This window comes from Parasteatoda tepidariorum, chromosome 7 (assembly GCF_982258835.1).
Source record: "Parasteatoda tepidariorum strain Cologne lab strain chromosome 7, Ptep-v5.0, whole genome shotgun sequence".
NCBI classification, from domain to species: domain Eukaryota; kingdom Metazoa; phylum Arthropoda; class Arachnida; order Araneae; family Theridiidae; genus Parasteatoda; species Parasteatoda tepidariorum.
Genome location: NC_141761.1, coordinates 18750286 through 18764729, shown reverse-complemented (window position 1 = coordinate 18764729; position 14444 = coordinate 18750286). Strand labels below are relative to the sequence as shown.

General features: G+C 32.8%; 1 protein-coding gene across 2 annotated transcripts in view; it reads right to left on the bottom strand.

Moving 5' to 3' along the window:
• The window catches only part of LOC107440179 (NACHT and WD repeat domain-containing protein 2), a 36961-nt gene that overhangs the window by 14996 nt on the left and 7521 nt on the right, over positions 1-14444 (bottom strand). For both annotated transcript variants that reach the window (XM_087167441.1, XM_087167442.1), the window contains exons 2-5: positions 9973-10076; positions 5395-5483; positions 2127-2243; positions 725-928 (exon numbers count right to left, since the gene is read on the bottom strand). In XM_087167441.1, the coding sequence (XP_087023567.1) occupies positions 725-928; positions 2127-2243; positions 5395-5483; positions 9973-10076 (514 nt within the window). The remainder of the gene's footprint in view (positions 1-724; positions 929-2126; positions 2244-5394; positions 5484-9972; positions 10077-14444) is intronic.

Sequence of the window (14444 nt, the reverse complement as noted above, 5' to 3'; positions counted from 1 at the left end):
AATGATCCCATATGGTGGTAATTAAGCAATTTGTTAAATGATCCCATTCTCATGTACACTATTTTCATTAGTGCCATTTGCCTTAGTGGTATTTCTTAATTGGCACTTATTAAGTGTCATTAAGGGCTTGAAGTAAATTTTTTTAATATGAAATTTTTACATGCAACTTCTTTTTTCTGAATTTTTACCTGAAACTGAATTTAGGAAATAGTTTATCGATTTCCACTAGATAATGTATAACCTAAAGAAGCATCTTTAATGCTTAGTGCTTACGTGACAATCATGACATTTTTAAATCTAATGATTTGTTCTCCTAAAGAATTTGGAAAGATGGCTTGTCATTTTGTTTTCCCAATCAAACAGTAAAATATAAATTTTAATTGAAGAGCTATAAGTAAAAAGATATGTTCAGTGATATATAGTTTTCGTCACTCTCAGTGATAAATACCTTAATTTCCGAGTTTATTTACCATAGCGGCAAAAATACTTCCATGGACAACATTGAAATTAGAAATTTATTTATTCTTCCAAGAGAAAGGAAGATTTCGATAGCGTTTGAAAGAAGTAATTTAGTTTTCTTTCCAGTTTAATAGTGATTTTAAAAAAGGAATCACTGAAATACACATTATTCTAGACATAAGTTCTTCAGTTATCTCAAAAGAGTAAATTTACATATAACAATCCATCGATATTAGTTAGCATAACTAAAAATAATCTTAAATACCTTATTGTTGAAGTTCACTAAAACAGAACTGATTGGTTGAAGGACGAACACTGAAGGTACAGCATTCGTGTCCTCTCTGTACCACCTGTCCAAAAGCGATACATCCTGGTTCATAAGGCCTAGTGTATCGTGTATCATGCGGAACTCTTTGCCATCAATTATTGTTGGTATCGGCCTATAGCCATATTTTTGTCCTAGAAATGTCTGTGAAAAATAGAATTAAAAATGTTTGGAAGAAAATGGAAGAAATACTTTCAGAACGGTGAAAAAATTAAACTTACAATTTAAACCAAATTTGAAGGAGGAATGATATGTAAAAAAAAACTATTCCTGTTGTTGAATTTTTTATAGTTTAAGCTATCTAGCTTTTAAATAGTATAACTATCAAACTGTCAACTTTTCATGGCTCACTTTTAACTTTCTGAAACTCAAAATAAACTCTATTTAACAAACACATAGTTTTTAAGATCAAAAAAAAAATTTGGATCACTTAATCAACTTGACCTACAAAGCAATATGACTCGAAATTTCGAATGCATTTCAATAGACCTGAAATGCAATTTTATTACATTTAGGCCTTCTTGTAACTACACTGGTGGACAAAATTAAGGGATGGAAGACATTTTCGCAAATATCTAAAAAAATACTGAATATAAATAAAGGAAATTTGGTATGGATATAGCTTATTCCATGAAAATAAAGTATGCAAAACAAAAATGAAAGTGCCATTTACTGGCAAGACCTATTGCCAATAAATCCAATGCAGTCAGAACTTAAGGATAAAAGATGACAATGAAAGAGAGGCTTGTACAGTGTGTGTTGCCTCTAGTATGATGCATGGCCACCCCTGACAGACAGCATGCACAACGAGTATGCATGTTGTTAATAAGGGAGTTAAGGAGGACTTGTGGAAGACCCTCCCATTCTTCCACCAGAGCAATTTTTAACTCCAGAATGGTTCTGGGGAGAGGTTGGCGCATCGTAATAGCTCTCTCAAGAGCATCCCAAGCATGTTCAATAGAATTCTGATCAGGGGATTTGGCTGGCCAATCCATTCATTGAATATCCTCGCTTTCCAGATACTCATCAACCATGAGAGCCCTATGTGGTAGCGCATTGTCGTCCATAAAAATGAACTCAGGGCCAACAGCGCCCCTGAAAAGACGCACATAGGGCTCTAGGATCTCCTGTTTGTACCTCTGGGCATTCACGGAACCATTGTCAAACACATGGAGCGGTGTGCGGGTATCTTGCATGTGCGAATGAATGTGCGAAAATGCTTTCCATCTCTTAATTTTGTCCACCAGTGTATCATGCACCTTTTATTTATCTTTTGAAAGTTTTTGGACTCAGTCCACTCACTGCACTAACTATGTAAGTGTTAATGATGATTATCACTTACCACAAAGTTGGGACCCATGGATAAGCGTTGACAATTTTCGATTTCACGCATACATAAATCTGTAGTCATGTGATCGTCGGTCGCTTCATCTCTCACACCCCAACGCATATCAACAACCTAAACACAATAAATAGATAAATTATAACGAAGGGAGAAAATAGTTAATAATAAAAAGTAATTTGTTTGAAGGTATTATGTTGTGATTTTCGACACTGGTGATAAATATCGTCATTGAGACTGTAGTCAATATGACTGTATTAAATGAATTAAAGAAAAATGGAAGTAGATAAAAAATATACAGTTATTCAGCCTCGTTTTAAATATTCAAAGAATTATTTCCGCTGAATTTTCAAAATTAGTTGCAAAAATCCTCAACAGCTAGCGCTACTGGCTTGGAAAACTAATTTGAATGTTTTTAACTGCTTGTCAGACCATCGCAGCTGAAATATTTGAGCGAGTCTCTGTTAATTTTATCTTCAGACTTCACGTTAATGCTGTGCAAACAATGGTTATTCTAAAAACATTGTTTTATAGTTATTTGATAGTCAGTATTGCCATCTATTGAGAAACTTTTTTATTAATTTTGAAACTAGATTGGAATAACCAATTTACTCGCACATTTCTAACTTTTTCTATTTTCCTTTGCGGTTGCTTATTCAAATCATTGGTCATTTTTGGAGCAATTTAAAAATACCTAGTAATTTCAGTATTCTTAGACTCAATTTAATTTTTTAAAAAAAATATTATTCAGTTTGCATTTGTTTGATTTTGCAAAATATATTTACTATGTAGTAAGTATTAATTTAAATTAGTTGAGGCACCTTAACAAGTATATATAGGTCATTCTCACGAAAACTGTCATTTTTCAGTTCATAAAATCCCAAAAAAGTAAAGTGAATAAAAAGCTCTGAAACTTTCTATATTAATAGAAATATGTAATGGCATTATAAAGAAAGTATATATCCTATAAATTATACTTAATATTTAAATTAATTAATTTTTTAAATAATTAATTTATAATTATTAATTTATAATAATTAATAATTAATTAATTAATTTAATAAATAAATTAATTAGTTTAATAAATCAATTTATTAATGTATTAATTTATTTTTCAAATTAATTAATAAGTGAATTAATTATTTTCACTATTTAAAAAGTGAGGGACTGACACTAATAGTGAGGGAATGATATTTTATTTTAATACATGTTTTTATCTAAGTTACATCTACCTAAAGTTTGAAAATGATAGCATACTAAGTATATCTAATATTTATTATAATTTAGTCTTATATATTTAATAGTTTTTACAGGTTTGGGAAATAAAATTGGCTGGCACGATTGAACAAAAAAAAATTTTATAATATACTCATCTTGAATCATTCCCTCACTTCAGCGTCATTCCCTCACTTTATACACTAGTGAGGGAATGACGAATTCAATAAAATTTAAAAATAACAGTTAGGCTTTATTAATTTCTGAAGTCAATCACATACAATTATATTCATACAAGAAAGCAACATATAATTATCCACTTTCTCGATGAAGTTGTATTTTATTTTACTCTAAAAAACGACATGAGGGAATGACAAATGTAAAAAATTTTACCTGGTTTGATTCATTCAAATTTATTCCACAGCAAAGCTTCTTTAAGTTGAAGATGGAAACATACTGCAATTTTGTTCTATGATGCCAGTTGTTAACTTCTGAAGTTTTTATTAAAATATTTTTATTCTAAGATGATTGCAGGTGATAAGAACATTGTTGTGAGGGAATGACGCGAAACACTGGGGACAAAGTTTAAAATAGTGCTGTTTTAATATTTTTATCAGAAATTAAATTTAAAATTTATTTTCTGAATTCTATATTTCAATATTCTCAAATAAAAAACACAAATTTGTAAAAAAAAAAATTTATTTCAGAAACAATATTTTTCTTTTTTTAAATCAGCAGTGGGGACAAGTGAGGGAATGACATATTGGTATATTTTTATTACCTAAAATTAATAAAAAATAAAAATTGATAATTTAATTTTTTTCTTTTGTTAGCTTGCATTCTGAAGGACACTTTCCCTGAAAAAATTTTTTTCGTAAGTTGTAAAACAAACATAAAATATACTGGGGACATGAAAATGACTGTTTTTGTGAGAATGACCCATATACACCGAAGAGCCATTAAATTATGACAGCCCTGCTAATAACACTTAGGACCACCTTTAGCCCTCAAAACTGTTAGCAAACGCCGTGGCATTGATTTACAAGGTGCTGATAGGTAGTCTGATGTATCTGGTACCAAGCGCTCACCAACTGGTCCTGCAATTTCCTCACATTGCCAGGGGGTAGCGTGGCAGCACGAATTTGGTTTTCCAAGTAGGACCACAAATACTCTATTGGATTAAGGTCAGGTGAATTTGGGAGGCAAGACATGACTTGAAAGTCACTGGAATGTTCCTCGACTATTTGACCCTTATGACATGGTGCATTATCCTGTTGGTAAACACCATCCCCCGCAGGAAAAACTGTTGCCATGAATGGGTGAACCTGGTCTGCAACTATGTTCAAGTAGCTTACAGACGTCAGGGATTGTTCTATGAGGATTATGGGTCCTAATGTGCCCCATGAAAACATTGTTCTTGGGCGAGAAACCATGAAAACCTGGACGAGTCCATTGTTATAGATGGAGTGTGGTCATAATGTAATGGCTCTTCGGTGTATGTATATATATATATATACAGTTCAAATTATTAAACAAACCCTTGAGGACATTCTAGTCCCAGATCAACTGACCCCAGTCATGAACCAACAATAGAGCATGTCATCGTTAATTTTTACTAATCAACTTTTAGCCTTACACTTTGAATTTTTATCTACTTTTGATTTTAGACTTCATAGACTTCTAGTCAGACTTTTACTTTTAGATATTTACTATTTGGACTTTTAGCTTTCATTGATTTTAGTTTTGAGATTTTTTTTTATCTCTTGTTTCCTTATTATTATAGCCATTTAATTCTCGACATTTACACCGGAGCTATTGGGTTTCATTGCCTTTAACACATGTTTTTAATTGTCAAGTGTTATTGTTAATCCATTTTTAACTGATCACCAGCACTGTCATTTAGCAAAATTTTACTGTAATTTTGGTTTTTAGAGAAATTTATTGTAATAATTTTACTTTTATCTCCGTATACCCCCCTGGGGTGGGTCGGAGTTCAACCTATCTAATATATATACAGTTCTACAGTTCTTAAAAGTCGTGACATATATTTTACCTGAAATTCAAGACCGTGTTTCTCTCTGCAAAAGTCTTTAATTCGTGGATAAACTTCTTCCATCAATGCATTTCTTTCCATTGACATATCTTTAAAGAAACAAATAAAGTTTTAATGAATAAACTTTACAAGTTTATTTAGGCTGGGATAGGCCTGGTAGGCAGGGCGCTGAACTCACGTTCGTGAGAACGGAAGTTCAAATTCAGACGGCCCAAGATTTCCTATGTAGTAAATGGTGACTGGTGCACGTTAAAACTGTCGGGTCACAAAGTCCTGCATGTTCCCATTATAAATTATACCTCTAAGGTACTGAATTGGAGACTAATTGTTCTCTGGTTCAGGTTAAAATCACGATCTGTGGATGAATGATTGGATGTATGAATGGGTCCGCCCTATAAACGGGCGCGATGTATGGGTGTGGCAGAAGTTGGATTCTTAGCCATAGATGGTAAACAAAAGGGGAAGGAAACAAAACTAATTTTTATTTAAACAAAACAAGTTCCATATTTTAAGGGTGGAACCCTTCAGATTATATAAAAGCTAAACATTACAATGCAATCAATGCAAGCCGATGCTTAGTATTTGGTCGTTCAATGGCAGACTGATTCTACTGCACAGAATATCAGCCCTCTAGTGGGAAGATTTAAAATTAAGATAATTTACTACTGCATTTCTCAACACACCCTACCTGACAATTTTAAAGTAAAAAAAAATATCACAAAACTTTACAATAGCAAAACAATACATATTCTACATTTCATATTATTTCAAAACATTATCTATTTTAACGAAAAATATAAAAATACACATTAATCAATTATTTATAAAACAGTAAAAGATCATTAAAAAAGATCATATTTGCAGGAATAATAAATTATTAAAATATCATAATTCAGAATGTTCATCATTCAGTTTTTAGCACTGGTCTTCTATACACACAAGTTTTAGTTTTTATGAGACAGGATCGACCTAATCCGTCACGACCCTTATAGGTTTCAAGAACCAAGTTCCATAATAATTTGGACTTACTTTTACTTTAGACGAGCACTACATCACCGACATTTAGGTTTTTCTCTGTGACGGATGCTTTTAGGCAAGTTATGAAATATGAGAAGTATTATATACTTTCCCTAGGCATTGTATATAATACCTAGGCATTCTATAGAATGACAAATGCTATTTAGGCAAGTATGAAAAAAACACTTCCTGATGAGGTTATTACGTAAATGATGTGCATTTCTCAAAAATAAAAATGTTATTCTGAAAAAATAATAAGTGTGCTATTGAAAAAAAAAAAATATTCAAAGTGCATAAAGAAAAATGGAAGTTGTACAAAACATAATTTATGCCTTTCTTATTAAGGGAAACAAAATGTTCATATAAAAAATAAAAAATTAACCAACTTGTTGCAACAAGGCAGGCTTGAATAACATTGCATTACATTACGAAACGAATCGGAGATGTATTTTACACTTTGCCGGTTTCTCATTTGGCATTCTAGGAAATGTGTGAAATATAAATCGTTTCATACATTACCGGCTAGTTTTAGGCATTGTATACAATGACTAGGCATTCTATAGAATGCCGGATTTCAAACTTTGCTGGTTGGTAACATAGTAATTGGATCCAATATGACCTTCTCAATGATCGAGTGCAATAGTTTCGCTTCTGATTTGCAATGTTCATTAGCTTTTTTTTCCCTTCTCTTCTATATTTTTTTTTTTTCGTTGATGAATTTGACTTTTGATTGTGCTGTTGTTTGACAAATCTATTTTGTTGATGAAATCCTTTAGCAAACAGACTTGTCTTTTTAAGAATTTTGCTGAGAAAAGGCATATTAAACACATTGGTTATATACGAGTATAGGCGCCATCTGTTGGAGTTAATTAAAGTTGACAAGAAGAGTGACTTTACCACTACAAATATTTAATACCAATTCACTAGTATATAACACATGTTAAATTGAATGGAGCTTGAGGTAAAATTTGGAAGATGGAGGGATTTAAGTATCGTCCATCTCCATCTACCATTTATTACCTTTTATTTAAATCGACGATTGTTTCACATTAAACAGTAGATTTGCTCACAAATTGGACAAAAATCTGGTGAAGTAAATACAATTTTCCCTGTCAATTAAGAAAAAAATAATAAATAAATAAACAGCATTCATCAACTAGTAGTATTCGTTCATCGAAATTTATCACAGATAAAATTCTGGAAAGGGGGTAATGTGGCATAACTACCTCTACAAATATTAAATACCAATTTATTTCTGTATAAGTCATGTCAACTTGATTCCATCTAGGGGTACCTTTTGATAAATGCAGGTTGACATAGTCGGTAAATATAACCCCTCACGTTAACCGGACTAATAGTTAGTAAAGAAAGAATTTCGACTCAGGCAGGACTCGGTGAAGTAGATAATGTTGACGACAAACAGCAAGCTTTTATTTTAACATCCACTATCAGTTCTCGCTTAGCATTAACTTTACTTTTATATTAACTTTATTTACTCGCTTAACATTAAGTTCTCGCTTAACTTTAATATTTATATTATGAAATTAAAATTTAGACAATCTTACAATATTCTTTTAACATTAATGTAACCTGCAATCCGTGACAATAAATTTAAAAGTACATATAGTATATATGCAATTAGTTACAGTGAGCGAAGTATATATAAGAGTACAGTGAGCAAAAAAATTATCAGCTTGAATAACTTTAGATCTAATGATCGGATTTTCACGATCTAAGTAAGTATCAATCTTAATGGTTTCTGGGAGTAACTTCAAATATTAGTGTCCCGCAATGGACAGATCGTTAAGACGCGGTTCCCAGCAGATCACCGATGTCAAGCATCACAGGCTGCAATCAGAGTGCGGGCGGGTGACCACTTGGATCAGTCTGCGTAGGAACCGAGAGTGTGCGGTATTAGTCCTCGTTAAACTGTTCTACCGTAAAGTGTTCGTCTTCGCGTGCAGGTTGTCAGGCTACTGAACCAGGGATGCCATCCCCTATGCAGAAGGCATGTCTTCATGATCATGGCATGTCTTCTTTGTGATGGCATGTCTTCAGATCATCCTGAGCGATGTTTCCCAGACCGTCGCCAATAGCCCATTGTGTAGCTCTAGTGCGACGTAAATGAACAAAAACAAATATTTGTATTAACTATTAGTTATGTTGCGAAATCAGACACCAAAATGCGCTTTCTTTGAATAAACATGTACCTTTTTTTTTTAAATATTTGGATTCCTAAACCTCAAAATAGACAAAAATTTGAAAAAATTGCAGTCGTCCCAAAAAAAGGCCGAGAATTATCGCCACAGCAGATTAAAAATTATATATAGCAATTATAGCATTCGGTTATTTTACATCCATATTTGAACTGCCGACCCCATTTTTGGGTTTACGACTACTTATGTTCAACTCCGTAGACTTGAAATTTTGATCCAATTCAGAAGGCAAGGAAACTCATGAATCAGTACCCCCAGAGGTATTGATTCGTAATGGGAACATGGAGGACTTTGCGACTCGACAAATTTAACGTGCATCAGTCACCATTTACAACACGGGGATTCATTATGACGCATTCGCATACATTATTAATACAAATACATTTTCCAGGGCGAGACAATGAGGCAACCACAAGCACTTCCACTGGTCCAAGAGGTCCACGAGGGAAAAATGCACAATATTGCCGTGATTATAACAGAGCACGGAAGCGAGCGGAGCAGGAAAAAGAGTCGTTGAATAGAACTAGTGATCCTTCTACGACTGCTGATTCTTCTACAATTAACGTCGCAGGTTGCGAAGTTTAACATCTTCCACTCGGAGGGACTCCACACACTATTTTTTTTTTCAAGTTTAAATTATATAATTTGCAATCTCTTACGTGCATGCTTTTTAGTTTCATTTTTGACAAGGTCTAAAAAATATATTAAAGGTAGTAATTTCATTACACCCTGTGCAACGAAACATTTGAAAATGAAGGGAAAAGAACGTATTTTGTGCATTTTTAACAATAATAAGAATTTGATCACCCTCTGTTGCATTTTGAAGAACGTTTGAACTAGGTTTGGAGATCAATAACTATTAAAATCGGTTCTCCCAGAGTTATTACAGAGTGAAAAACCGTTCCTGTCTCTGTGGTAAGTTAAAATCCGAACTGAAACTTTGGCGTTAGCGCATGCGCGCCTCCATTGCATAACCTCCCGTAAATACTTCTATATTAGTGGACTTTACGTACGAGATCTGGGTGTAAGATGTTTCTTTCTGCTTGTTAATCATATACTTGTTAATCTGTTTGTTAATCCTATATTGGTAATATTGTTTCGCTAATAAAATATGTTATTAACTAGTGCTGGTATAATCCTGAACCTCTTAAACAGTGACAGTCTCCATTGCAATTTGTTTTTAATCCACTTCGCAATTCATTGCAAAAATAGACACTGAACATTCAAATAATCAGCTTCTATTGATTCATCAAAATAGCAATGACTCATAAACCAGTAGCGAAAGGTATTAGATTTTTAATTTCACAACATTACTAAAAATATTTTTTTTTTTAAAAAAAAGTACCTGTGAAGGTGGAACTGGTGAATATTCTGACAATCTTTGAACTGACAGGGGGGAGGTTGTCGAGGCAACCTAAGAATATTCCATCGATTGCTCTGTCGTCCATACTGAAAAAGAATAACGTCATGGTATTTTAAATGCCCATAAAATGTGCTTCTTAACCACCACCATCAAAATCAGCTTTGAAAATTAAAAATATTTCCATTAATTGAACATTTAACATCTCATTTAAATTTCTTCTGGCAATCAAACATATGTTAACACTAAACTTTAATTTTAGTTAAATTTAAAAGAAAATGATTGGCCACTAGATGGCAGTAGTAATTATGTGGAGATATACAGATGATTTTGTAAGAGAGAGAGCGTAAGAGTGCGCGCCAAGTAAACATGATGTGGAGAATGATACAACAACTTGATGACTGTATATATAGTTCCTGTAAATAAATTATTAATATGTCATAATTATCAAACTCTTACTTCCTCCTCCCCCCAACCGAGCTACTCGACACCTGACTATTTATAATTTTGTAGAGAAACTAATGAAAAAGTTCGATTCGAATATCTGAGAAATTTACTAAGTTTCAAGCAATTTTCTAAGTAGTTCTTGTACTTTTTAAAAGGAAGCTCAGAATGATACGGGGTTTTCTACAAATATTATTTTGTATCATAAGACCAAATTAAATAACAAATGATAATACGTTCATTCCCCGAAATATGATTCTATGGAGAAAAAAAACATACGAAAGAAAATATATACTTTTATGTGTTATGATGCCCTACAGCAAAACTGTTTAATAGTACAAAATCAAATTTGTGGAAAACCCTTTATTATTTTGAATTTTGTTTTAAAACGTACGAAAACTACTTAGAAAATTGTTTGAAACTTTTTAAATGTTCAAGATATTCAAATCGGATTTTTTTTTACTATTATTATTTGCGAAATACGATTCACTACAAAATTAAGTAAAAAAAAAATTTTATTTTTTCCGGGCATGTACACTATAAAAGAATTACTTTAATTTCTTATATCCTGCGCAGATCCCCTGATCCCGAACGACGTTGCAAGTTCCTAAACAATGTTGCCAAAATGTGCCGGCGCTCCATCGTGCTGAAACGACATGCTTCGACGTGTAGCTGCTCGAATGTCAACCATACGATCCGTCAACACTCTTTTCAAAAAGTAAGATAGATATTTCCGTTGAGGTAGTAGATATTTTATTCTATAACAGTCGTTACACTGCCGACCCAATTTTGAGTTTACAACTACCAATGTTCAACTCAGGAGCCTTGTGGTTTTGAACTCCATCCAGGAATCAGGGAAACTCCTGTAACATGTCACCGATAATGGTTTAGGGCAGGGATGGGCAAACTACGGCCCGCGGGCCAACTGTGGCCCTCCGGAAGGTTTTATCCGACCCCTTGAATAGAACTTTGATTTGCCGATCAGTGGCAAATATAAACAATATACATCCATTTTCTTGTCAACTATTTAAAATTATTTTTGTTTTTCCTTTTTTAACAAAGTACTGATGACCTTCTTACTTTCTCTTTTTGTTCTGAAAAACATAAATTGATGGAAATAGTTAGCGCAGACAGCTTCAATTGGTAAAATGTTGAAAGCAGAAGTTCTTCATAGAATAGCCTTAAATTGGCTCTAACTAGCGTTTGTCTTTCTCGAGGAATCTAATATAGGTGAATTGTACTTCACCTTTGGCAGAAAGCTGGATTTTAAGATCCAACGAGCGGACAATCTAGCAATCATCTGAAGCAGTTGTTTCTAAATATGCCAAAGTTTTACAAATCATAACCAAAAGCTAGTTTCCAGAATGTAATATTTCATTCCCAGAAAATCAGCGCTATGTTTGCTTAATCTTATATATGTGAACTATGAACCTTAGAAAAAATCATTTTAGAAGTGGACTAACAAAAAAGCATTTAGCCTTGTTCCTTAAAATAAGCACATCTCACTTCGAACCTTAATTTAAGGAACTTTTAAAAATGAAATTGCAATTTCATTCATCGCACTAAATATTTAAATTAAAACTTGTATGTCGCTTCTTTTTTAAAATTTTGAAAGTTTTATTTGGCCCACCAAACATTTTTTTTTCTCGATTTTTGGCCCTCGACCAAAAAAGTTTGCCCATCCCTGGTTTAGGGTGAGCCATTATTGAATTTATAAAATTGATCTGTTGCTCCTTTTGCAAGTGTGTTAATAAAGGTTTAGAATCAACCTGTAACAATCCATTTATATTTTCTCAAAGTTTTACAATATAATCACTGTTTGTTTTCAATTCTTCTTATTTATGTAGTTTTTACTTCATATTGTAGTTTTTTATTTTGTATTGTAGTTGATTAAATTTGTAATTGAATATCGAAAGACATAATCCAATGCTGACGATGACGTCATCCGAGAGAAGGGGGGGGAGAAAATATTGAGAATTTCCTTGAAGATTTTTTTTGAAATTTTTTTTTTTATTCTTTATCATTTGTTAATTTATTTTAAACTATAATATTCAAAGAAGAAAAAAAGCAGATTAATAATACTTGGATATTGGACGCCACCAGCAATTCGTTAGGCATCATGGAGACTAGAATCTTGAATCGTACGACCCTCATGACAAATTAAAAGTAGTAAGAGCATAATAAATTAAGTTTTATGCAAATCTATCAATTTAAAGACAGATGTGAGAAGTTCCGTTATAGAGTGGTCGTTATCTTTGATGACGTCATTGCGGGAAAATGTACCATGTGTCTCATGTTCAACCGAATCCAAAATACTTACTGGCCCAGCTATTAAATATTTCTGCAAAACAACTACACGTTATGTGTACCATACATGAAGATTGATGAATGTTTTAAACAGGGTTTAACTAGAATAGTTGCCTCGACTCCAATATTTTTGAAAGTATTTACGACGTAACAATACTATTGTTGCTAAGACTTATTTCAAAAACATCAGTTGTATTTATAATAACGCAGCTTATCTTAAATCGAAAAACCATCATTTTCAATATAATTTCTTTATTTTAACATAAATTTGCTTTATTTGATATCTAGTGAAACCGCGACTACGGAGAATACAAATATATAGTAAAAACTCGATCTAACGAGAAAGACATATTACTGTAAGTTCGCTATTTTATTTTATTTTATTTTATATTCGTCGTTGAACAGCCAACCCAATTTTGAGGTTTACGACTACTAATGTTCAACTCCGTAGCCTTCTAATTTTGAACCAATCCAGAAGACAAGGAAACTCCTTTATCAGTACCCCCAGAGGTATGATTTGTTATGGGAACATGGAGGACTTTGAGACTCGACAGATTTAACGTGCATCAGTCACCATTTACTACACTTCTGCCGGAGGGGATTGAGCCCATGAACTCTTGGACATCGGCCCACTGCCCTACCAATAAGGCTATCACAGCCATAGGTTCGCTATTACAACAAATTTTCAAGTCGCCCTATAAATGTAGCATTAAAAATACAAAAATTAAGTATTTAAAACGAGTTTTAAAAAAAAATTCTAGCTTTCCGATATTTTGACATTTTTTTAAGGGAAATACATTTTTCTGCTGTTTAAGTGAGTAATATAGGGAAAAACTGATGGCATTTTAATTTATTTCCGGTACTAATACAGAAAAGTGAAAAACGAACATCATTTCCTTCTTAAGTCTTTTTGTATGGGTCATTTATGTCTTTCCTACCGACGTCTGCTCTTTTTAGGAACCCTGGTGTCAAAAACCCCACCCTTTAATTGTAAAAATAATCAATAGATGGCGATAGTATGCCTAGTTTGGGAAATAAAATGATTTTATGTAAAAACAGATTTTCGAGCAGAAAATAAAGTAGTTGTTGTGTTTTTGTTCTTGTTGAGTTCGGTTCTTCACTTTTCAATTGCTGTCCAATAAAAATTGGATTTTAAGTAAACTAATTCCTGACACTGGCTCTTACTTCAAAGGAATGCGTCGTTTATTGACATATTACCTACCATGCGCCATTATTTTTCTTCTAGATAGTTTACTATCGAACTCAACATTCGCTGTTATCGATAACGTAGCTTGTATTTGGCAACTTGCATCTACTAGTAGCAACTTGTGTTACTGATATCGTTTATTTGTAATTGTTATAAGCTGCTTTTATTTACTTTAAATACTTGATGACCTTACTAAATGATGAACCATCACGATGATACCGTGTGATATACATAAATGCTGCTGGCAAGACCTCTCATTTCGTTGCAGATGTGACATCTGTTTAACCCCGAACCGTCTAATCGTGGAGTGGGCAAGGTCGAATGAGGCTGAAAAACACGTGACCTCATCTGATATAAAATTATTAATCTAACGCTTGATCAAGATCAAAAATCTATTGACATATTAAAAAACAAATTTAACAAAAAGAAAGGAAAGAATGAAATCGTAATTTAAATGTATTAAGAATTTAAGAAACTTAATATAATTATTATTCTTTAA